The 27,085-nt window shown below is 32.6% G+C and overlaps 1 protein-coding gene and 1 long non-coding RNA gene across 2 annotated transcripts; both read right to left on the bottom strand.

Moving 5' to 3' along the window:
* Positions 1-16,193: 16,193 nt before the first annotated feature.
* Positions 16,194-17,824, bottom strand: LOC123655054. The gene is made up of 2 exons (XR_006743312.1): positions 17,783-17,824; positions 16,194-16,289 (listed from the first exon to the last, which is right to left on the bottom strand). It is a non-coding gene; the product is annotated as an uncharacterized LOC123655054 (long non-coding RNA).
* Positions 17,825-17,888: 64 nt separating this feature from the next.
* On the bottom strand, positions 17,889-24,620 carry LOC123654856 (lipase 1-like). Its single transcript, XM_045590718.1, has 2 exons — positions 24,586-24,620; positions 17,889-19,186 (listed from the first exon to the last, which is right to left on the bottom strand). Exons 1-2 carry the CDS (start codon positions 24,618-24,620, stop codon positions 18,043-18,045), a joined length of 1,179 nt encoding a protein of 392 aa, XP_045446674.1. The 3' UTR covers positions 17,889-18,042.
* Positions 24,621-27,085: the final 2,465 nt, after the last annotated feature.

Below are 27,085 nucleotides of genomic sequence, written 5' to 3'. Positions count from 1 at the left end.
CGTAACACGATAACTTTTTGAAACAAGATATTTTACACTCCCATTTAACGTTAAATAATTTATTTTAAAAAAAGTATTTCACCTCAGATATTTTCGGCTACAATATGTAATATTGTTGTAACCTTATTAGTGCGTATGTTTCATTATCAATTAATATACGTGATGTTAATACCTACCATCTATTAGTCTTCTACTTAATGTAATCGATTAATTGTGATAAAAATATTAAAGTTGATAAATGAATGAAATGACATTATAACAAAGAATTACTAATGAAAACTAATGAAGTATTCCATGCCAAATCGACCACTTTGAACCTGACCCCTTTCGATCTTGCCAAAAGTTTCTCAATCTTGTCTACCCTTTGAAAAGTAATGCCTTAAAATCGTTGAACTGCATTTTATCTATTAGGTATATAAAAGTTTGTGAAAAAAAAAATCATTTTTGAATATTAGACATTGAATATTAGACAATTTCTTATTGATTTAAATTAAAAAAATAGAAAAAAATCAGATCATACTGGGATTGGTTGAAATAATTGTAGCATTAATTGATTTTTTTTTTTTTAAATTAAAAAATAAAAAAGTTTCTTCGAAAAAAAGAAACTAATCGTGTTAAAAAATAATCGTGTTTGCTCGCAAACGGAAAAAAAACCGACTTCAATTACATCGACGAGTAATACAACGTAGATCGACGAAAAAATAGTCAAGTAACTACGCGTTATCAAGATTACTCAAAAAGTAGTTATCAGATCTCGATAAAATTTAAATGTGACCACATGATAAACATCCGCTTTCGATAAAATTAAAAATTATCAAAATCGGTACACCCAGTAAAAAGTTATTGCGGATTTTCGAGAGTTTCCCTCGATTTCTCTGGAATTCCATCATCAGATCCTGGTTTCCTTATCATGGTACTAAACTAGGGATATCTCCTTTCTAACAAAAAAAGAAATATCAAAATTGCTACATCCAGTAGAAAGTTATGCGGTATAATACAACGTAGGTCGACGAAAAAAGCGTCAAGTAAAAACGCATTATTAGATATAACTCGATAACTAGTTATTAGATCTCAAATAAATTTAAATGGGACCAATTGGCACACACCACCTTTCGATTAAAAAAAAATTGTCGAAATCGGTCTACCCGGTCAAAAGTTCTGAAGTAACATACATAAATTAAAATGAAAATAAAATACAGTCGAATTGAGAACCTCCTCCTTTTTTGGAAGTCGGTTAAAAAGCAACAAATTCATGTCATTTTTTTCGATAGTTCATTTATAAACAAACATTTAAAAAAAGATACCAAAAGATCAATTTTTGAAAAAATTATGGCTATTTGAAAATAAAAATATAAAAGAAATTTTTTTCAAATATTCATAGCTTTTTCTGGGTTAGATAAAAAAAAATGAAAATAATCTCAAAAATGGTTTTCAAAGGGTAGAAATGAATGGAAAACTTTCGGCCAGATCGAAAGGGGTAGGGTTTAAAAGTGGTCGATTTGGTATGGAATACCCCACCCCTAATACATATCCCTAAGTTCTAATTTTATCATATTGTATTTTTTTACTATTTAATTTATTAATTAGCAAAAGAATGCAAGTAAAACCTTACATATTACAACAATACTATCTAAATAAAATACACTAGGTTAGATAAAAAAAAAAAACTCAAAAACGGTTTTCAAAGGGTAGAAATGAATGGAAAACTTTCGGATCGAAAGGAGTTGGGTTTAAAAGTGGTCGATTTGGTATGGAATATCTAATACATCCCTAAGTTGTAATTTTATCATATTGTATTTTTTTACTAATTAATTAGCAAAATAATGCAAGTAAACCTTACATATTACAAACAATACTATCTAAATAAAATACAGGAAAATGATTAATAATAAAATGAATGAGAAATAGAATAGAATGTAAAATAATTATAATATTTAAACAATACTAAAGACAGTTTCAGCAGTAAGCTCATAAATAATACGTCATGCTATACATTTCAGGGCTTAAGTAGACAGCTTCGAGCTGTCATCGCTTTACAGCAGACTAAAGCTCGCGGCTTCCTTTGTCAGAAAGATCAACTTCTAGACGCCTGAAAGGTCAAACAGTGAAATTGTAAAGTCATTCATTAATTTTTTAACATTTGTATGGAATAATCGTATACCGCGTTGTTTATTTATTTAATAGGAAACCTACATATTTTATAATGTTATATGTAGTTGTTAAAAAAATAACTACAGTAAAAATTATCATCATAATTATATCGCAACTACGGGCTAACTCACCGTGACACATGTATGGAACTATGTTAAACTAAATGTACATTAAAGAACTTAAAAAAATAGATAAATAAAATTAATATTCCCATTATTTTATACATTATATAATAAATCAGAAAAAGAAAAGACAGAATAATGAAGGAATGACTCTGGACCATTAAATACTATTCATGTCAGTTGGTACTTTTTTTTGTAAACTATTAGGTACAAATTTTTTTTGTTACTTTTTTTTCAAGTATGGCTGGCTGTCAAAAATAAACATAAATTGTACACGATTAGCTTATAAAATGTGTTATGTAGAATTTAAATAAATGTTTAAAGCTCTTAAAAAATTTATATTGTTTCAACATTCCTTACAAATAAAAATATAATTCGTTGCGTTCAGCAATTGCATTAAGAATATGTTCATCAGTTAATTTCGTTTGATTTTATAATGTCCGTTTCACGGAAACCTTTTTGCACTGATTGCTTAATACGCATAACCTTTCATCGAAAAAGCCTATAGAGTGTTTATATGAAATGCAACAACTTTCAAAACAAATCACCCTGTTACGCTGAATGCAATTAAATTAATCTCTTTATATGCAGATATATATTTTATACGACTTTGTTCATTCTATTATGTCTGTACATATTATTATATTATAGACGCCGCATTGGCGCAACGGTCACAGCCATGGATTGTGCCTGTTGCGCTGGCGGTTGCGGGTTCGATCCCCGCTCATGACAAACATTTGTATTGACCATACAGGTGTTTGCCGTGGTCTGGGTATTTGTGCGGTCCTTGTGGGTCTCCCCACCGAGCCTCGGAGAGCACGTTAGCACCGTCGTTCCCGGTTGTTATCATGTACACCTGATAGCGATCGTTACTCATAGTAGGGAATATATCCGCCAACCTGCATTAGAGCAGCGTGGTGGATTAAGCTCTGATCCTTCTCCTACGTGGGGAAAGAGGCCTATGCCCAGTAGTGGGATATTACAGGCTGAAGCGTACATATTTTTGCGGATTAGAATCGACAAAATCGATAACTTTTGAAATTTAGCAGATTAAGTTCCAACAATTTAGCAGACTAAGTTTTCCTTGAAGCCTTACACCAATAGAATGTAGTATAAAACTGTGTTGTAAAATACAATGTAATATAAAACTGTGTTGTAAAATTTCGATCAATTCAGATTAACAAAATAAAATCAATTGATAAAAAATCTGCAATTTAATTATCTTTATATTGATTTTCTTGAATTATTACTATTTAACCGACTTCAAAAAAAGGAGGAGGTTACTCAATTCGACCGTATATATTTTTTTTTTTTTTTTTTTTTATGTATGTTCGGAGATAACTTCTTCGTTTATGAACCGATTTTGATAATTCTTTTTTTGTTGGAAAGGAGATATTCATAGTTTGGTACCATGATAAGAAAACCAGGATCTGATGATGGGATCCCAGAGAAATCAAGGGACTCTTTCAAAAATCGTAAGGGTGACTAGTAAATTTAATCATGTTTTCATTAAGTACTATAAAGCACTACTATTTGATAAAGGTCTGGAGTCGATCTGATGATGGAGAAGAAAGATAGTCAAGGGAACTCTTCAACAATTTATAGCAATTACCTTCTTTTTGAACTTATTTCGTTTCTATTGATGAGAACTTTGCATATATATGAGTTATAAGTGCCATTTCAGTCTGATGATGGAGAAGAAAGATAATCGATGGAACTCTTCAACGACTTATAGCAATTACCTGCTGTTTAAACTTAATTCGTTTCTATTGATGAGAACTTTGCACCTATATGAGTTACAAGTGCCATTAAAGTCTGATGATGGAGACGAAAGATAGTCAAGGGAACTTTTCAACGATTTATAGCAATTACCTGCTGTGTGATCATTTGTGTCGCAGGACCAGGTTTGATGATGGAGCCCATAAACACTCGAGGGAATTTCTTAACAATTTACAGCAGTTACCTTTTGCTGTTTGACGACCGCTTTGATATAATGGTGCATGTGCCGTGTCGGCGGCGCCTAAACACCGACGGTCGCGGGTTCTATTCCCGCTCGGAGTGGATATTTATGTTTATACAAATATTTATTTTTGGTCTAGTTGCTAATCCTTGTGGTTCTCCCAACCTAGCCTCGGAGAACACGCTAGGCTGTCAGTCCCGGTTGTTATTACGTACACCTGATAGCGAACTTTACTCATAGTATGTCGACGCGTTAGCGCAGCGATCACAGCACCGGCTGTTGCACTGGCGTTAGTTGGTTCAATCCCCGCGCACGACAGACATTTGTATTGGCCATGTAGATGTTTGTCATGATCTGGATGTTTATGCTTGTGTATTGTGTATGTTTCCGAACCCCCGACATAAGAGAAAAAGCATCCTTGTTAGGTCTACCCATCACTAAAAATTGTAAAATAAAATAATTTTTAACAAATAAAAAAACCGACTTCAAACAGGAAACTAAAAAGTGAAAAATAAATTTACTTAGTACAAAGTAATTCGTATTTTGATTTAGTTAATCAGAAATAATTAAATAAATATTTTATAATTTTGAAGTTGGTTGCTAGTATTTACTTGGCACCGACTTCAAAATTATAAAATATTTATTTAATCATTTCTGATTAACTAAATCAAAATACGAATTACTTTGTACTAAGTAAATTTATTTTTCACTTTTTAGTTTCCTGTTTGAAGTCGGTTTTTTTTTTTTTGTTAAAAATTATTTTATTTTACATATAATTTAATTTTAGGACAACCATTATTAACAAAAGATACATACAACGATAATTTAAGGATGATATTTCAAAGCACTCTATTCCACTTGTTAAGCTGGGCAGATAAAACACTTAACTGAGCACATCGGTTCTATCGGTTACAGGTTATATATTACATTATGTTTTATTTACGTGACACTTTGAAGTGGAGCAGTCCGCTGAAAGAGGTAATTAGGTGAAAGATTCACGCGCCCGGTGAACCGAATGATCGCGTTAAGCAAATTAGAACATATTTATTGAGTAAAGAACCCATTTATAACGTGACAAATGGGAGTAATGTTTCCGATATTCGACCGTATATCATTAGCTAGATAGGGTCAAAATAGCTTATCATCTTTCTTAATTTAAATAAACGTTGATCTAAATATTCGAATTATTGATAAAGGGGTGAACATAGCGTGAATCTCAGAGCATCCATTTTAAATCAATCGCTCTTAGCTTTATGCATGCACATAAAGAACCTCTTATATTATATCAATTACTAGCAAGCGGCTTCGCACGGTTGCAAAAATTATCAGTGTTTCTCTGTCATCAAAATGTGTTGCAAAGTTTTAAAGATCTAAGCATACAAACAGCGGGAAGCGACTTTGTTTTATACTATTTAATGATTATTAAGACAATATTAATAATAGTACCGCAACACTCATTAGAAAAAAACAAAATATCTTCTCACTTTTAAACATGAATATTTCGACAAAAAACTTTATTATTTTTATATATTTACTTATCCGTGGAAATCTTAACTATATCCCACTACTGGGCATAGGCCTCTTTCCCCATGCAGGAGAAGGATCAGAGTTTAATCCACCACGCTGCTCCAATGCGGATTGCCGGATTTATTCCTATTCCTTTCTATTACTATGAGTAACGATCGCTATCGGGTGTACCTACATAATAACAACCGGTACCGATGGCTTAACGTGCTCTCCGAGGCACGGTGGGGAGATCCACAAGGACTGCACAAACTCCCAGATCACGGCAAACATCTGTATGGCAAATACAAATGTTTGTCATGTGCGGGAATCGAACCCACAACCGCCAGCGCAACAGCCACAGACCAGTGCTGTGACCGTTGCGCCAACGCGTCGTCATCAATACATTTAATAAAAATGTAACAGAACGCTGTCTGTACATGAAAGATATATGAGAAACAATATTATAGGGACCTTTCTCAACGCAAATAGCACCAAAAGAATGATTGTTAGAATTTTTGTCTGTTTGTCTGTGCGTTTTTGCACGCTAATCTCAGAAACAGCTTATCCGATTTAGATGTGGTTTTCACGGATATATTGTGGTAGCTTCACTTAACATTTGAAATATTTGTTTTATGCCAATCGGTGCATAAATACAAAAGTTATGCCAATTAAAATAATCACGTTGAACATGTATTCCCAATATGAGGACGAAGTCGCAGTCATAACTTGTAGACAATCATTAAGTTATTAAATATTATTAAATATTTTTTGCTAAAATCAGATGATTTATTTTAGAAAATTATTTTAAATACCAGACGATTTTATTTTCTTACCTGAACTTAATACCGAATGTCCTATAAGCTTGCAAGTTTTGGCTTACGAAACTATTATTACAGTTGGCCCACATCCAATGCAGGCTCCGCTCAATATTCTAATAAAATGATGAAACTATATTCTTCGACCGTCTATTAGTTTCATAGGTATTTAACGATTAAAACAAAAAAAAAATTATTATTAGCTCTTTAGCGCAGTTTGTAGTGGCCCTGTTTGCTGCTCCGCGGGATACAGGTTCGAATCCCGCCTGAGTCTGGGTCTAATATTTGTATTTATAGATTTATATATGTAAATATTTTTATGTATATATTTATCGAATAAAAAAATAGTATTTAGCTATATCAGCCGGCTGCTACCTGTAATACAAGCAATAAGTTGCTTACTATAGGAACAGACGACCGAGTGTGTATGTTATAAGATATGTATTTATTTATATTAAAAGAATATACATTTATTTTTCATGATATGCTTAGAACCTTCGTGGTAGTTAACAATCCCAAAAGAAACATTGTTTTCAATATACATACTTATTTGTTTTTATACACGACATTTAAGAAATATATTTTAGGATTATATCATTTAAGAAATATCTTTTAGGATTATAGGATTTTAGGATTATATCGCATCACATTCAGCATGAAGCATCCCACTGTTGGGTATAGGCCTCTTTCTCCATGTTGGAGAAGGATTGGAGATTACTCCACCACGCTGCTCTACTGCGTGTTGGTGGATAAGGAATATATATAAGTAAATAATTTAAACATACTCGTACTCGTAAAGGTATTTGTAAATCAACACATATATACGAGTACCTACACAGTGGCAATAAAATAGACAAAAAGCTTATCGCTAAAAGAGGCAAAATTTACTTTTCCATTAACTTAAAGTTTGTCACTAGACAATAAACTATTTTTTTTGTATAACAAATTTTTTTAAATCCTCCACAACGAAAGTATCAAGCGTAAGTTTTGTAGTTCCATAATTTTTATGATAACAGTATCATATTACCCTCGTATTACCTCATAACGTCTGTTTATTTAAATAATAAAACTTTTTAGTGGCTTTTTAAAATAAAATCACGTAATTTTATTACTTGGACTTTCCTAGAAATCTACCATAAAGATATCAGCGTGACTATTAAAATAAATATCGTTTTATGAAACTATCTCATTTATTTTTTACTCGAACTAATATTACTAGATGTATTTCAAATTCTACACATTTCCTTAATGTTTCATTTAAAATTTATCTTTATTTAAAAGTAATATTTTAAATCTATCTATATACCTGCGTTTATTTTGTTTGTTTAAATACACTACGAGTATCTTTGTTCATCTGCCTATAGGTATTGTTGATTTAATATACATATAATATACATCGACGGTTTATTCTAACTATCGTCGTACATCATGTGGATGAACAGTGGGATAAGCGAGCAAATGAACTACGTTGTTAATGTCATAATCTTAATTTTAATGTTTTGCATTTTCTTCGAAATCGTGCGCCGCCTGGACGTCTTGTCATCTTAACTACTTAGCGCAACAGTGTTGCTATCCTCCTGACAATGTGGCCAGCCTCAGGACGCCGCCGCTGCACCGAACTTCTTTTTTCAACAAATAACATTATTGCTTTGAATGTTGTGTGCCTGTTCCAGAACATTAAGATAAAACGTACAAATAAAAATAAAATAACCGGTTTTGATATTATTGTTACTTGATATTTCAACTCAGTCTCCGTATTTCGTGTTTGAAGTCTGAACTATAGAATACAATACTGCTTGAAAACAGCTTGTTAGCTTTAATCTTTTGTAAGGTAGAGGTACTACCCCAGTCGGGCTGCTCCATATTTTGAACAGGAAATTTCCTGCTGTGCCCTTCCTCAGTTTATTCTTCAATCATAAAATTTATTAAACGTAATGCAGAGCACAAATTTCAAAACGAAATTTCATTCCCAGATTTTTTAACAAAATCAATTTACAGACACTTCAAAAATACTAAAAGTCTGTTAAACTTGTAGAGGATCGTAGATATACTATTTGAATGAATTCTTTGTCACCGAGAGCGTAAAGCGTTGGAACCGTGTCGATTTGTCGGCAGGCTTTATTTCCGTCTGTCGCGTGGAAATATGATAGTGGTTATATTTTATTTTCAATATTCCCGTAATCGAAATAGAAACACGGATCTCTGGTTTGCGAAACGAGAATGTGTATTGTAAAACTGAAATTTTTAAAACACTTCTGCTGATTTTTTGGAAGCACTTTTGCTGCCGTGTTAAACAACTAGCGTATATATTTGATCGAATACGTGGTCTGGCAAGTTATTTCGTTTTAAAATTTACTGATAAAAAACTATCAAAACTCTCACTCTATGTTTTTTTTATTAATATTTATTTTTTAATTAAATAAGCGTAAGATGATGTCATTGTTTCATTGAAGTATGGTTTCAATGAAGTAATTTTGTGAATCTTTTTATAAGGGCTCTGTCATTCATGACTGAAGATTTATATATTTTTTTTTCGCCTGAGATTTTAATTAAGTTAAGTATATGGTAGCGTATACTATATTACATAAAAATATATCTCCACTGTTGAATGATTTATATACGATTACATATAAAATTGTAAATACATTTTTATATCCTAACTCGGACATTTTATACAAATGTTTCTTGTATACAATTAGCCTATAATTCCACAATACAAACATTTACACAGCCGCCGCATTAACTAATGTAGTACATTTTACTTATTGGGTAGTACTATGTCCAATAAATTCTATTCTGAAGAAATAAAATCTGAGAAAGAAAATATGTGCTCGTATCTCTCTCTCTCTCTCTCTCTCTCTCTCTTACTCCGTTCGTCTCGCCTGATCACAATACTCCCCAAGTCAAGCGAGTCCTCGTCCTCGTCACTCTGTAATATAATATGTAGTTACACACCTGATAATTATATACGATTAAAAGTTCCCCAAGGAACTGCGCACGATTTTGTGCGTTGAATTACATATACTAAGGCGGGTAATGCGTTTATTTCACTATTTGACAATAAACACTGACTTTTGTCAAATTTTAAACAATAATTTGAGACTTTGAGGTGAGATAGGTTTATTATATCATTTGAAACATATTTTATGTCAAGAATGGAAAAGAGTCAAATTCACGTATGATACGTGAATCGAAACGCATTTACTACGTTTTATTACACACTATGTAGGTACCAATAACCAGTCAATAACCAGAATAATTTTACTCGTTCATTAATATATGTGTGTGTGATGTGGCCGCTTAAGTTACATGCAAGTGTTAAGTTACCAATCAAACTTTTAATATTTAAACTATAGACAATAATTCACATTTAAAATAGTTATAGTTAATTATTATTTAAATTTTTATTTTATTTTTTTATAAATTAAATATATTTAAATATTATCAATACTATGCCTTATGTACCCATATGCATATTTGGGCGCGGCATTTATACAGAATGACCATGGACTTTGGTCTAGACGCCGATCAGGTATACGCTCTAGAAGCCGCGTGTCGCGTCGTGGCATTCTCACCTTTGACCCTATAGATTAAGGTGTCCGTGACAAAAATATACCAATTATTTCGAAATGCTGAATTTTTGACACTGTCGTAATAATTATAAGTTAAATAAGCCAATTATCCAATAATAGAAAATATTTGCTACACGTATATTCTGTACTATGTGGCTACGGTACTAAAGAATATAGCCACCCCTTCTCTTCCCGTGGGTGTCGTAAGAGGCGACTAAGGGATAACACAGTTCCACTACCACCTTGGAACTTATAAAGCGGCGATGGCGGAATAACCATCCAACTGTTGGCTTTGAAATACACGGACCGAAGACGGGCAGCACCGTCTTCGGTGCGACAAAGCCAGCCCTGCGGTCACCAACCCGCCTGCCCAGCGTGGTGACTATGGGCAAAACACATGAGTTCACGTTATTTTTGGCGTAAACTTGTGGAGGCCTATGTCCAGTAGTGGACTGTAAAGGCTGTAATGATGTATATTCTTTAACAATGTTACATTGAGTCCTTAGTAACGGTGGATATTTAGTATGTAGCGTAAACGAGATTAACATAATTCATTTCATTGAAGAAGCGTAGGTACAGCAAGAAACTTTTGCTCAAAATCTCGGACAGTCTAACTAGTGAAGTACACCAATGTTACAGAAAGTTACCGCAAAATAATACTATCTTAAGTAAGCCAAAGCTTCTGAGGACGCGGTACCAACAAGGGTAATATCGATAACACGCTTGTGATTCTTGTAGTGGTTCAAGCATCCGCCCCCAGCGTGACCTTTTTGTACCGTGAACTATTGGATTTGTCACATGGATAAAATTACGTTATCAAAGTGAAATCAAGGAATTTAGTGAACAAAATTATGACATAGGATAACATAGGATAGATTTCAAATTGAAATACGAAGTGGCCAAATTTTATAAGTAGGTAATAAGTACTACTAACTAGAGATATACAAAGCTAAGTTCAATATTGGCGTTAAATAACGCTTTGTTGAACTTGTAGATTCCTGCTTTGATGGCTACTGATTAAACGCTTCAGTTGACAGATTCAGCTTTCAAGTATATAATACTATTTGCCCGTCCCGGCTTTGTACTGTTTTAAAGGTATTTTTACTCTTTCTTAGTAAAGAAACACAAGGATAATTTTTGAAATAAAATCTTTTATATGTCTGATATACGTACAATAATTATACTGATACTGATAAAATAAAATAACTACTAAACTTCTTAAGCTCTATCTAACTTATATTTCCCTCTCAACTTCTGGTCACCTCACCCGATCATACTTTTCGTAACGCTCATGTCACGTCACGCATTAACCAGCTTACTCCACAAGTCAAGCGGGCGTAAAGAAGTTTCACTTCAAATAACGACCAAGTCTACTCACTAGAAGAATTTGTTACAATATGTTTTTGGACAAAAATAAAGTAAGAAAAAGATAAAAAAAAAGAATCAAATACGAATATTTTAATCAGTTTTAATCTATTTAAAAATATATTATCTAAGCTTACAGAAAGTATCTGGGAAGAAAGCTATAAATCGTCCCTACCATGCTCACGTCTTTGACGAGGATACAAGAAGTTTTCAAGATTTCATTATTTTTTAACACTTGTAAGAATATTAAAGTTTCGTTGGTAGTGGCTTAAATTTGAAAAATACACTACTTAAAGCTAGATATTACTACCGTTATCCAAACCTTAAATATATACATATATAAAGTTTCCAAAAATATATTTTTACTTTGATAACTTTATAGTGTAATTTTTATTTTTTAATGTTTATTCAGTTATTGTAACATAACAAAACTTTCTTTTCCGATACTAAAACAATTTTAAAATGCGCTCGTTTATATGACAGTCATAACCCATTCTGTTAAAAAACTAATTAATCTTGATAACTGAACATCGATGTCATATTTAATCACACACCCTACACTCGTGCCTACGCTTACAATTAATTATAAAGCCATGTCAATAAGCAAGGTGACAATGAAGGAGAGCCTGTTATCCAGACCAACATGGCCCGTCGTGTTCATTATCTGGACAAAGCAGAGTGTTTTCCACGTTAAATTGAGTGTAGAGAGGCAATCCGAACTGGACGTCTGTTTCCGACACCGACAGACAGATCGAGTTTTTTAATTTTTGGTCCTGCGTTAACACACACAGGTATGTAGAGTCTATCCGTGTTGTTTTGCTCGCCGTTTTTCACAATCTGTTCGTTGCCAACTCCGCTTTTCAATTAGATACGTTTGATATAACATAATATTAAGCTCTACAGTTAGGCTAGTTTAGTTTTCGAATTGTATTAGGAGTATTAACAATTTTAAATATGTTTTGTGTCAATTAGTATTATCGTAAGATTTTCTCGATAAAATCATGAATAAAAAATTGGTTGTCTGTAAAGTTGGTTTGCGAACGATAGTTTAACGTGACAACGTCATGATAAAACGTCTCCTCAGGCGTAACGGGACAATTAGCGCAACGGGACAATTAGTCACCCTTTTTCGTGCATGCAGCCGGCATTCGTCCATTTATTAGACTTTGTCACGTCAAAATGCATAGTCATTACATGTTGACGTATCTTTTCTTAATGAATTTAATTAATATGAACGTAGAATATTAGATCATTGAGTATATTCAACTCTAATTGTTATTTTGTTATTTAAATTGGAAACGTAATGATTGTAATGTTAATAGTTTTAAAAATTCGTTTCTCGAAGCTAAATTAGTCTGTTCCACTAGGAGCTCACTCCCGCAAGCCAGGGCACAACTCATGAAATATTTACACCTCCGAAGTTTGATCGGCCCACTTCGCTCTGACGACGACTAACTTTATATAGGTACATTACTCGTCAATTTAATTTACCCCAAACTGTAGTAATTTGTTTTCCTTATATTACCTACAATAAACATTTCGACGACCGAAAAATATACATACAAACATATAATCACGCCTCTTTCCCGTAGGGGTAGGCAGAGACCACTTCTTTCCACTTGCTACGATCCTTACATACTTCTTTCGCTTCGTCCACTTTTGTTATACTTGCATTTATTAATATTTAAAATATATTAATTACGACAATGAAACCATAGCTCAGTTTTTTATCTGACGTTTATTTTTCTTTTTCCTCTTACATTCGTCACATAGTAAATCTAATACAAAAAGTTTAAATATAAATTATACAACAACTTTCATTATTCCCTTCATACATGCTCTTCGGTTTAGGGTACTCTTGACCTGGCCTTTTTTCAAGACGTCCCTTATTTGGTCTCGGAATTTCCGCCTAGGTCTACCACTTCCAACCCTTCCATTCGCACTCGCCTTATATACTTTTGCCATACCCAACTTTCACTTATACCGAAAAATATCACCGATTAAAATACAGTTGTTACAGAATTTTTTAATTTTCAACTTTTAAATTTGTACAAAAATCATATTATGCGTCGTGTTAAAGGTAAATAACTCGAGAATACCTCCATCGTAGAAAAAATAAGTGAGAGGTATTTTTGATAGTCAACAGTAAAAAGGCGTCGCGAATTCTTCTAATTTGTCTCCCTTACAGCAATATAGGCTTTTTCTCATTTTCGCTCAATATAATGGGTAAACTGTAGACTAACTTAGTACAAAGAAACTGCAAAATTTTGATATGGTGACATTTTTTCTTAGTCGCTACAACATCTGGCTGTTGTGCAAATCAGATTAACCCATACAAATCTTATTCAAGTTGTAATCTTGATCGCACTGACTAATGTTGTTCGAGTCTTATCTGTTCTGTGTGACGAAATCATTCATGCTATTTAGACACTCATGTAAGCCATTAATCCAAATGAATGAATAAATAAATAAATGTTTGTCGTAACCTGATTGGTTGTGCTTTTGATTCTAGACAACTGAATCAGAATTATCATCTTACTGATTTGGTCTTTGAGTTAAGGCCTTTACTTATTTATTTTAGGTACTATTTAAAAACAAACAGAATTGTCGCGTACTAAGTTAATATATACGTAAAATATTTATTTCTTGACATCACAATTTCTTATTACAAATTATTTACAATTTTCCTATCTTAGGTTCATTGAAACAAAATAGGAAAAACATGACGTGTATCACATTCACTTCAATACGCTCTCAATATTTCTAGCTGAGATAACACTACGTATTTGTATTATATATAAAAATAAGTACACATTTGATTGGACGTTAAAATGTAAATGTCGTATCGGTAGCCCACTCGCGTTTGAGTCGTTTGTTAAAATTAACCTCACTCAATATCAACGAGAATATCAACGTGCTGTGTGGCTACGGGTGCTGTGTGGCTACGGGTGCTGTGTGGCTACGGCACTAAAGAATTTAGCCACCCCCTCTCTTCCCGTGGGTGTCGTAAGAGGCGACTAAAGGATAACAAGGTTCCACAACCACCTTGGAACTTAAGAAGCCGACCGATGGCGGGATAACCATCCAACTGCTGGCTTTGAAATACACAGGCCGAAGACGGGCAGCAGCGTTTTCGTTGCGACAAAGCCAGTACTGCGGTCACCAACCCGCCTGCCCAGCGTGGTGACTATGGGCAAAACACATGAGTTCACGCTATTTTTGGCGTAAACTTGTGTAGGCCTATGTCCAGCAGTGGACTGTATAGGCTGTAATGATGAATATCAACGAGAACAAAGAATGCACAACATTGCGATTCTTTGTCACTTAGTCACCAATGTTTAAGAAATCAAAATTAAACAGTTTTTGTTTTGAGATGCAAATTCAGCATTTACTTTTAGTGGTGACAAATATTTAAATAAAATTGACAATTGCTGGTTTCATATTTGTATTTTAAAAATCTTACAGAAACCAACAACAAGTCATGGTTGTTATTATTAATACCCGATAAGAATCTTAACAGATTTTAGTAAAGTTTAAAGTCTATAACAAATTATTTCGAGGTATTTTATTGCTTTGTATCATTAAAATATAATTAATACTTATTAAGGTAAACCACAGGATCTTGAACAAAGTCTGAAACAGTCAGCCTGACAAAGTACTTTTACCTTATAGAAGATGATAGTCAAATGATACTGCTCCTGAGTAATATTGTTCTGATCTGCTGAGTAAGAAGGCCAAAGCTGGAGAAGGTTGGAGGTAGATAAGCTCTGAAATTCGATTAAAATGTATCCCTATTATAACAAGAATTCATAACCTACTACGTCATATATCAAATTTTTATCACTTCAAATTAGGTAAACCATTTTCCAACCTATGATTTTTCATTTTTTTTTAAATTGCATCATCATATTTCCATCAGTTAGCTTAACCGATTTTTTTCAATGTCGTAATACATCATCAAGGCATACATGTTTGCTCATACGAAACCAATAAGTAGCTTTTTATGTAAACAGTCCACCATAAAATAATTTAAAACTAAAAATGTCTTACCTATCATATACCTACTATTAAACGAGCAATTCTTGTATATTCTAATATATAAAATTCTCGTGTCGCGGTGTTTGTAGTTAAACTCCTCCGAAACTTCTTGACCGATTCTCATGAAATTTTGTGTATATATTGGGTAGGTCTGAAAATCAAAACACATCTATTTTTCAGCCCCCTAAATGTTAAGGGTAGTCCACTCCAAATTTTTTTTTAATTTTTAGATAAATTACTTATTTTTTATTTTATTATGATTTGACGTTGAAAAATACCGATCCGATCCTTGGTCGATTATTATTTTTTTCTTTTTTTTTAATTGCACTCGTTATTTTTTATTTAATAATGTATGTAAAATTTTAAAATATTATTCATATTTTATCATTATTATTATTTAATTATTATTTTTTATTGTTGATTTTTTTTATTTATATTTTTTATCATTGTTGGAAAAAAAATATTATTCATATTTTATAAATAATGATTTCCAAGAAACAAAATTTCCTAAAAATACCGAAATAAGCTCGCTCACCCAGGTACTATCATCTTTATATTTTTTATTAGGTTATAATTGAACCAACCATCGTTTTTTTAATACAAGCTAAAACATAATTTATAAGTTTCGTGAATTACAGAAATTGAAATTGTAAATAAAAAACAATACAAGAAAGGCATTTTTATTTATCTAAGCCTATGGCTTAGCCACGAACACATTATACATTCTAAATACCAAATAACCATGCCTAATACCTTAGACCTAGTGTTGCCCAAATTCAGTCTTGGTCTTGCAGTCTTGGTCTTGTTCTTGCGTTTTTGCAAGACCAAGACCAAGAACAAGACCGCGTATTTTTAGCAAGACCAAGACCAAGACTGACCGTGCAAGACTTGAGCAAGAACAAGACATAGCCTGCAAGACTCTTGCGTCTTGCAGCTAGGACTTAGCGCTATTTCACTGAGTAGTTAGGTGTATAGGTAGGTACGCTTAGGAATTCTATGAGACGCAAAAAACTGTATCAAAGAATATGAAAAACTGGACCTATGCGCATTACGACTAATACCATAAACATAGCGAATAAAAAAATATCTATTAAAATCAAACTGAGTGCATGCATAGTTATGTTTTAACCATCGGCACTTTGATAATGCGGCATCAAAGGTTTTGTACTTACTTCTCAAAGAAATTTGCCGCTTTTCGGAAGTACATGGTTATGATACACGCGCCGGCGGCTTCTTTTGAAATCTAAAACAATCGTTGCCGCCACGCCGAAATCATAACATTTGACACTGTTTGATTGCCGCCATAGGGCGTAGGTATACTCATGCAAAATAATTTCGAATTTTAAGAGTACCTACAGGTGTTCCAAAGAATAAATAAGTTTCAGAGTGCTTAGAATGAAAATGAATACATTATACTGATCACGCAAGTAGTATTATGATTAGGATAAAATGGTAAGGATAGGTAGTAGATGTCATATTAATTCATTCTAGTAAGTATATATTATAATATTGATTACTTATATGGTTTTAAACTAATTACTTAGGTACTATTATTGTACATTTAGTCATTATATTTCTTAAGTTTTTACAAGAAAAAATAGCAAAAAGTGTTCAAATATCACCCGTTTAATAAATATTGTAGCCACTTTTAAATATACTTGAAACGTGTAAAAAAATTCTACAAAACTAATAAAATAATATAAAAAGCGTAGGTACTTACCTACTAATAAAATAAAAAGCCTGCGATAAGAGTTTTGTATTACTTACCAGCCCGAATATCTCTGAGAGAGATGATGAGAGTAAGTATTTACTAGCTGTGCAGTCAAGTTATTGTAATTAATTTGTTTTTTTACATGTTTTAGCAAATGTAAGCTTATAAATCATAAATGTTTATTAAGAAACAGTTACTTCCATGGAAAACGACATATAGGTCAGTTGATATTTCGAATTTCTTATCAAATCTTCAGTTATTTATTAATCTGCTTGACCTTTACTATGGCTATGTTAATTCAAGCTCACAATGTTCCAATTCTAATACGTTTTTCTAAGATTTAAAGTAAACTTTAATAAATAGTAATAGACTAATAGGTAATTGCAAGACTTGCAAGACTCTTGCTGCAAGACCAAGACCAAGACCAAGACTGGGAGCGCAAGACCAAGACCAAGACCAAGACCAGGTGTATTGGCGCAAGACCAAGACCAAGACTGGCTAAGTCTCGTCTTGTTCTTGCATTTGGGCAACACTACTTAGACCTTATAAATATGACAAAAATTTTATAAAAATACAAGGAAAAAATTATATAATATAACTTAATGTTTATCTATTTTTTGAAAAATTTTACATCTAAAACACAGTCAACAAAATTTTATTAAAATAATTCAATAATCAAACTATTTAAATTAAAATCAGTCTTACTACGTATTCTTACTACTAATGGTAAAATACTACAAATAATTTGGGTACCTACCTAAGTACAAGGCTCCATTAATTTTAAGTAATAGTAAGAACAATATTACCTACTCGTTAAAGTTTTTAAAATATTTATCACTGGCTTGTTAATAATTGTATTCACACGAGAACCATACACAAATTCAAGGTGTGTGAACTGTAAAGATTTATTAATAACAACATACTTATCTACAGTTTTAAGCCTACTTCTTAATATTTCTACATCGTTGGTATCACTGAACCAGTCTTCTTCACTTACAACTAAAGTCATTGGTGCTGTTATTAAAGATACATCATATTCAGGAGGCAACGACGATGCGTAAACCTTTTGGTTTTTTTCTATTCCATAATCGAATCTCTGGAACCTTTTTGTTCCATACCCCTGAATAAAATGAAAAAATGTTTTCGACGATGTACCGACGGGTATGTGACTCATTATAATTGGCAAACGGTCAGGTAATAAATTTGTAAACGTTTTTAGTCCAAAATTTACGAATAATTCCAATTCACATAATAATTTAAACGGAGAATGTACGTTACACACTAAAGAGTGGTAGATATTCAAATTTATGTTAAAAGGGAAAACTTCGTACACCTTCAGTTTTGTATCTAATGATATCAAGTTATTTAAATTTTGAGAAAAAAAGTCAATCAAAGGGTACTTTATATATTTCATCCACGCTACTGGCGCCAATAATATAGCATGGTTAATCACTGAATTATATTCAGGTAACAAACTACACATCACGAAAAATACTGTTGTCCCTTGAGAAAACCCAATATACGTTAGTTTTGAGTGTCTTGTTGTTGAAAGTATATAATCTATAGTAGCAGGTACATCTTCAGAACCGATCTCCTCGTAACTGAAATTCCAGTATGATTTTCGACTCGGTTTTCCTGTGTGTTTTTTGCTGTATCTGTTACCTCTAGCATTGAAAAGCCACACGTCGAATCCAGCATCTGCTAAAAGATAGGCTAAAGAATATTGCGGTCCGAGCACTAACCAAGAGTCAGAACTGTCACCAATTCCGTGAACTAACAAAACTGGAGGTCCTTTGTTCGGTAAACGAAATGTTTTTAATTGGTATCCATTTTTAGTAACTACGATATGCTCTTCAGCAGAATAATTATATTTTTGAATCAACTGTAATGAATTCAATAACACATCAGAATTATTTTCTGAGTATCCGTTTCCTAAATTTTTACAACTATAAAAGGGCGTAACACTGTGAACATTAAATAATAAAAACACAAGTAATGAATTTAGTACGAAATAATATATGTCCATTTTTAAACGTAATTTTTATACAACACCGTGTAGCCGAAGCTATTGACACTGAATGATCAAAGTCAATGTTATGTTGATAATTAAATTCACAACATAAAGAAAATAAACTGGTCAAGCTTGATTTTGGACTTGGCAGTGATACTAACCTTCACACGAGTATTGTGTACCTAAATATATTATTAATATTAATACGACATAAACTTTCATGTACATTACATTTTAAAAAATTAAAAATTAAAGTAATTGTTGATTTTTAACTTGATCTTAATGGTTGATTTTTGTAATTTTTAACTTGATCTTACATTTATGTATCTATTGCGTTATTTGTACAATAAATATGAAACTCTTCGTGTTTAAAGCTTACTGGCACTTGATTGGCTTGCTCGCCCCAGGATATATAATTATAGTAATCCATTCAGTTAAGTCGTTTTCATGATATCAAATTTATATATTTATAATGTACACTGTATATTTATAGATGTATTTTTATTTATTAATACTTTATTGTACACCACAACTACATTTTTAACATTAAACACATTTAACAGTTACAGACTGAGGCACAATGGGCGGACTTATTATTTAGCGATTCTCCGAACAACTTTAATTGTAAAGGAAGAATAAATTTATATATAAGCTCCCGACAGTATATCTATAATTCGTAAATTGTACTACAATTTAGGTATAATTTGTATCTTAATGTAAATCTATATATTAATAAGTGAAGCAAAAACTTTGTACGCCTTTTTACGAAAATTGCGCGGACGTAAGAGTATAAAATTTCGCACACTTGTAGTTTATATAGAGAAGGAGTGCAGAATGTTAATACTTTTTTAAAATTATGCATAAAAATGTATTAAATTAATTAAAAAAAAACATTACACACACTACTATGCATTTGACACACACACGCATATTATTCTCTTTTTAACCGACTTCCAAAAAAGGAGGAGGTTCTCAATTCGACTGTATTTTTTTTTTTTTATGTATGTAACATACATCAGAACTTTTGACCGTGTAGACCGATTTCGACAAATTTTTTTTAAATCGAAAGGTGGTGTGTGTCAATTGGTCCCATTTAAATTTATTTGAGATCTAACCACTACTTTTTGAGTTATATCTAATAATGCGTTTTTACTTGACGCTTTTTTCGTCGACCTACGTTGTATTATACCGCATAACTTTCTACTGGATGTACCGATTTTGATAATTCTTTTTTTTGTTGGAAAGGAGATATCCCTAATTTAGTACCATGATAAGGAAACCAGGATCTGATGATAGGATCTCAGAGAAATCGAGGGAAACTCTTGAAAATCCGCAATAACTGTTTACTGGGTGTACCGATTTTGATAATTCTTTTTTTGTTGAAAAGAAGATATTCCTAGTTTAGTACCATGATAAGGAAACCAGGATCTGATGATGGGATCCTAGAGAAATCGAAGGAACTTCTTGAAAATCCGCAATAACTTTTTACTGGGTGTACCGATTTTAATAATTTTTAATTTAATCGAAAGCTGATGTTTGTCATGTGGTCACATAAACATTTTATTGAGATCTGATAACTACTTTTTGAGTTATCTTTGATAACGCGTAGTTACTTGACTATTTTTTCGTCGATCTACGTTGTATTACTCGTCGATGTAATTGAAGTCGGTTTTTTTTCATTTGCGAGCAAACACAATTATGTTGTTTGTCAAAGTATGTCAAATTAAATTTTTTTAAAAAGGTTCTTTATTTTCATAATTTTTTGGTTTACTTTAATATAAATTATTGTTGAATTTCGACCTCTGGGCGACCACTAGTTCAAATTTAATGCTTCTATAAAATATTTACATATTTCATTGGTCTAACGAAGTAACAACAATCTAAATGTATTTATAATTAAAAGTGTAAATTAAACAATGCACCAGTGTCATCTTAAAAAATAGCCTTCAGTATTTAAACTTTATTTTAATCAATACATATAATAAAAATGTAACGGTTCGCTGTCTTTAGAAATATATTTCAATACGAATATTTGACTTCAAGTACAAATCACGTGAGGCTCGATTTGAGGAGGGAGGGGTCCGGATAAAAATCACAAAATCTCACAAGCTAGGGAGGGGAAGCTGTAATAAGATATATCACTTATATTTATTTTTTGCTTATTGCAAAATTTATATTTTTTCTTTATTGCACTTTAAAATCATAATTGTCATCATGTTTACTAAAAAATGTTGGCAATGGCGAACTTATCTCTATAAGAGCTCTCTACCACTAAATTTTAATTTTAATTTATTTACGAAACAAACAACCAACAACCACTACACAAACTTAATGTCTATCTTAACATGCTTAATGTTTCAAAATTTAATCAGATTATACCTGTATTTAAAGATAATATCCTGAAAAATTTAATTTACGCTGTACCAAATAAATACTTATACGTAATTTTGTGTATAGGGGAGAGTAGTCTAAAGCATATAAGCATTTCACCACGATCGCTCGTTGACCCGCTGATTCAGAGCCTATATTAAAAGTAGGTGGCAAACAATTTAAACGTTTATTAAAAAACTACGTATTTGAAATTGTTGTTTTAATTATTAACAACACTGCGACCATCCTAAAATACACTTTCACTGATTTTCGACATAGAATTCTTATTTTGTATATACTACTTTGAGCATTTGTGCACACAAATCACATAAATCTTAAATATAGGTAAACTAATATTTCGTTTGATAATTATTTCGGCATTTAATACTTTACTCATTTTTGACGATTTTAATCTTTGCACACCGTGTGCAGTTTGATCCAACTTGAAAGATAGGCTATATTTTATTTTGAAATAATTATTATATTCAGAAAAAAATAATAAGGCGGTACGAAGTTCGCCAGGCCAGATAGTAGTAATATGTTTTCTAATATTATTATATACGAAAGTTGACATAAAATGTTACATGTCAGTATCTAATATTGTAACTAAGCTATATTTAAGAAATAGTAGTAACTTGCCACTTTCAACAATGGCATTAAAGAAAAACTTGTATGAGACTTCTTTTGTAATAATTGTGTTTGCAGGCAAACGAAGAAAAACCGACTTCAATTATATCGACTAGTAATACAACGTAGGTAGACGAAAAAATAGTCATCATCATCAATCATTTTCAAAGATTACTCCAAAAGTTGTAATCAGATCTCGATAAATTTACATGTGACTACATGATAAACATCGGCTTTCGATTAAATTAAAAATCATTGAAATCGGTACACCCAGTAAAAAGTTATGCGGATCGATTTCTCTGGGATTCCATCATCAGATCCTGGTTTTCTTATCATGGTACCAAACTAGGGATATCTCCTTTCCAACAAAAAAGAATTATCAAAGTTGGTTCATAAACGACGAAGTTATCCCCGAACATACATATATGTGTATATATACGGTCGAATTGAGTAACCTCCTCCTTTTTTGAAGTCGGTTAATAAAGATAAATAAAATTTAACAGAAAGATATGTCAATTACAAGATACACCACAAGCCACAGAACACTTGTTTATTTAATCGACGAATCAAATATCTGTTTGTAAGTATATCTCATAACTTCATGTCCAATAAACGACAAATGGAACAGCAACGTTATTATCAAGTATTTGCCATTGTTCAAAACAATTAGTCAAAACAAAAAAAATAAAACAATCATCAATAAGTTATTGAAATATCTCCGTTATTAAATGGAGTGTACTGAAAGATATTGCTCCATTGAACATTTTCATTTCGTCTACTAAAGGTCGCATAATGTAGGTATGTATTACTTTATGAATTTTAAATTTTTATTTATAATTATATAAAAGTTTTCGAAAGTCACGTTAAATTGTATTTTTAACATTATTATTTAATAGATAGATCAGCTTCTGTATAGGATACAGGTAGATGAGTTAATCGAAATATCACTTATTTTTAATAATTTATAAGACAGAAACATTTTTAATGTATGACTCCGTTACGGTTTCACTAGTTGCTTATAATTAATCAATTTCTAACACAGTGTCAAACATACAGACAGTCCAAATAACTTTCGGTTTCAGCCGAAACTGAGACCTTGGTCGAAGTTTTGTTATACTTTTGGCTAAAAAAGTCTGTTTGTGTAGGACACTGAAAAATTCAACTTCTAAAACAAAATTAAAAATACTGTTGTTTCAATATACAAAATGTCGTTACTTTCGAAAGGTTGTAGGTATATATATATTTTTTCATTTATACTAACGAAAATGAAATCACTCTTATTTCAATTCTTTTAATACTTTCAATTTTCGATCTATTTTTACTTCGCCACTTTTGGCGTCGCATTTAACTAGCATTTTTATTAAAATTTCGAATCAATATCTAAACCATATAAATAAAACTTAAAATCAAAATCCTATTAAACGACATTCGCTATGAGCAGATTATATCTTTGAATCCAATACGTTGAAAGTGTTTTACAATTTTTTATAAATGATTTCCATAACTAGATACTACTCGTAGTAAATATCGACTAAACTATTATAATTATATAAATTTTAACCGCGAACTAGCATCAATATGAACTATAATTAAGATAAACTTGTTAGAAAAACATTTACCTAGAGTAAAATAGTAAATTGAATGTCCTCTATCGTGAACGTCAATTCACTTAAAGGAGTCGATCACGCTCGCTTCCTACTAAAAGCTACTAAAAGCCCTCCATAAAAGCAATAATTAAATTGACGTAAAGCAATTTAGTAAGGCGATGCCGTAGAAGGTACCATGGCGAACCTATGTCTGTGCAGCAACACTTAGCGACACAAATGTATTATTTTTATCAAGTACCTATTCGGAGCCTTCTATACATTTTAAAAATTTAGTAAAAAAGGAATTCATTTTATATTACAAGCAGGTATATTATTCGTATCTTTTAAACCAGCGATTGCGACCTTGCCGTGCCATACACTAAAAGAGCGTTTGTCGCTTTGTCCACTTATATGTATTCGGTTCGTCTTCATACTTGTTACATAATATTACGACACTATGGCTAAGTCGTAATAGAATTCAGCACCCCCTTGCAAGTGCCCGTGGTGTACTAAGAGAAGAACTAAGAAATAAAGAGGTTACACTACCAACTTGGAAGTCGATACACGGTGGGATAACCATCGAACTCCTGACTTTAAATACACAGACTGGAAGGGAGCAGCAGCAGCTTCGGTTCACATGCCTTGTGTAAGTGACTATTCACATGGCATGAACCCGATTTCCAATAGTAGGAATTACTACGCTACGTAAAATAATACGTACAATCGTCGAACTCTTTGGCTAGACTATCACCTCACTTTACCGTACTCGATTTGAAGCTCAGCCATATTAACTGGAGTATATATCATTTAACTCCGTTTCGATTTAAGAACGCTGCCGCTATATATATTATAAATCGAATGAATACATTCATCATTGGCCTTAGTCCGTTTATTGCAGACGATTTAGACAGTGTCAGACAGGCACTGTGTCGCCTAGGACACTCTTCAGGAAAACGCAGAGTTGCCTAAGCTCTGCGCCACCCTCTCGACCTCACTGGGTAGGCCCACAGGAACGACGAGTCGATACGTGTGGAGCCAGTTCGGCCGCAGGAGCCTTTCGCATTTTAGAGCTATGCCACGAATGCTTGACGGAGACCCCATACCGGGTTTCAAATGAAGTTTTTCTTCTCCAGGACCCTGATGATTTTGAGCCAGGTTTATCCCTCGGGCACCTTTTACGACCCCCACGGGAAGAAAGGGGGTGGTGCTATTATACTCGGCCGACACCAGACGGCATTGCAATTGCTTGGTATATACTGCTTTAAACAATAGAAGATGCCTATTATTTTATTAAATTTACTTCTACGCTCGTTTGATATGGGATACTTAAGGTTAAGATTGTAATCTTAATACACCAGGTACAATCTCATACTTTAAATATTTTTTTTAATAGTTTCAAGTAATATCTTACATATTTGTATATAAGTATACGTCACATTATATTCTTACGTAAGTTAGTATAATTTTATTATTATATGATGAAATGCCACGAGGCAAAACGAATTAAAGTAAAACTAAATATATAAAAATTGATGAACACTAATATTATGCTATTTTAATGAACTTACCTTTATAAAAAACTATATCGTTATAGTTTGTTGTGTGTTCATTCCAGCAAACGCGCGTAATGCCACAGCTACTACTTAGACGCAATTACCTATTTGGTTTTATGAAAGTTATGTTTCAGAAGATCTAAGTTAAATCAATATAGTCTAGATTTTATCTTGATGCAAAAAAACTATTTAAAATTCTGGACAAGTGGAGTTTTTGTTTTAAAAATAATTATCAACATATAACTGTATCAAAATCGTAAGGAAGCCGTTTGATCTGAAGAAGTCGCTGGTATTAGTTGATATAAAACTAAAATTACCACTTATTTGAGTTGTATATTTTTTCATTTCTTACGTTGTTACGTTATGTTTCCTAATGGTATGAAAATTCAAGTTTTCAGGCTTTCTGTAAAACAATAGCAACACTTTACTGCAACATTGGGTGCGTTTCACTAAGTGACCGCAACGGTAGTAACGCCCTTTCTATCGTTCCACCTAAAGGCCGGGGTCGTTGCAAGCAATAACGTGACGTTACAGATGATATCACTGTTCGCGACCACATCATACGCACTTCAGCCACAAAAAATAAGTGGGTCAGACTTGGCTTCCATCAAAATGTGGCAGAAATTGAAAAAAAAACTACTTACTGTCAATGTCAAATTGTCAATGTTATCTCTGATTCGATTCGGCTAAAACGCAACGATAAATTCCCGGGAACCCATGATGAATTAAGTTTTACTCCAATCCATGCGAAATATTTACTTACAACGCCCACATCTGTGTGTTTTTATCATGCCGCCATATTGCGAGCACACAGCCGACTCTGGACAGCACTCAAATCTGCGTTCCACTTATAAAATTTGGATTCAACGCCCGTAGCGTTTTTTACGCGGCCTTTAGTGGAACGCACCAAGTCTGTCACTGTCACAAGACTTATGAGCTGTCAGTACAGTAATTCTACGACTCTTTTACTTTAGCTTTTACTTTAGCTCAAAATTCTATGACTCTCTACGAGTATTTACTACAGTCGTCACAACTTATTAGGCCCGTTTTGAAATTTGTCATCGTGATGTAAATAGCGAAGTAACAATACGACTCGGTAAATCAATACTCACGATAAATCGATTCAAGTTTTATTTGTTTGTATTTGATTGATTTGATTATGAAACGTAAAGTGCATTTGATTAAAATTTTTACTAGAACACACACACACACAATTCAGCCTATCTACTGTTGGATAGAAACCTCCACAAGTTCACGCCAAAAAATGGCGCGAACTCATGTGAGTTGCCCATAATCACCAAGCTGGGCAGGCGGGTTGGTGACCACCGGACTGACTTTGTCGCACCAAAGACGCTGCTGCCCGTCTTCGACCTGTATATTTCAAAGCCAGCAAGTTGGATGGTTATCCCGCCCTCGGTCGACTTTATATGTTCCAAGGTGGTAGTGAAGCTGTGTTAGGTATCCCTTAGTCGCCTCATACGACATCCACGGGAAGATAGGGGGTGGCTATATTCTTTATTGCCGTAGCCACACAGCTTTTATTAAAAATTTAACTAAAACTTTAATATTGTAGGTAATTTGAAATAATACAATGGCACAAAAGGTCAACTTGTCTTTATTCTATATTTTTATATCGTTTTCTAATGTTAACACGAATTTTACCCATAAACATAAAACAATTTTTTCAGATTTTATCGC

This window comes from Melitaea cinxia, chromosome 7, assembly GCF_905220565.1.
Source record: "Melitaea cinxia chromosome 7, ilMelCinx1.1, whole genome shotgun sequence".
Lineage (NCBI taxonomy): Eukaryota > Metazoa > Arthropoda > Insecta > Lepidoptera > Nymphalidae > Melitaea > Melitaea cinxia.
This window is presented reverse-complemented; position numbering and strand designations above follow the sequence as displayed.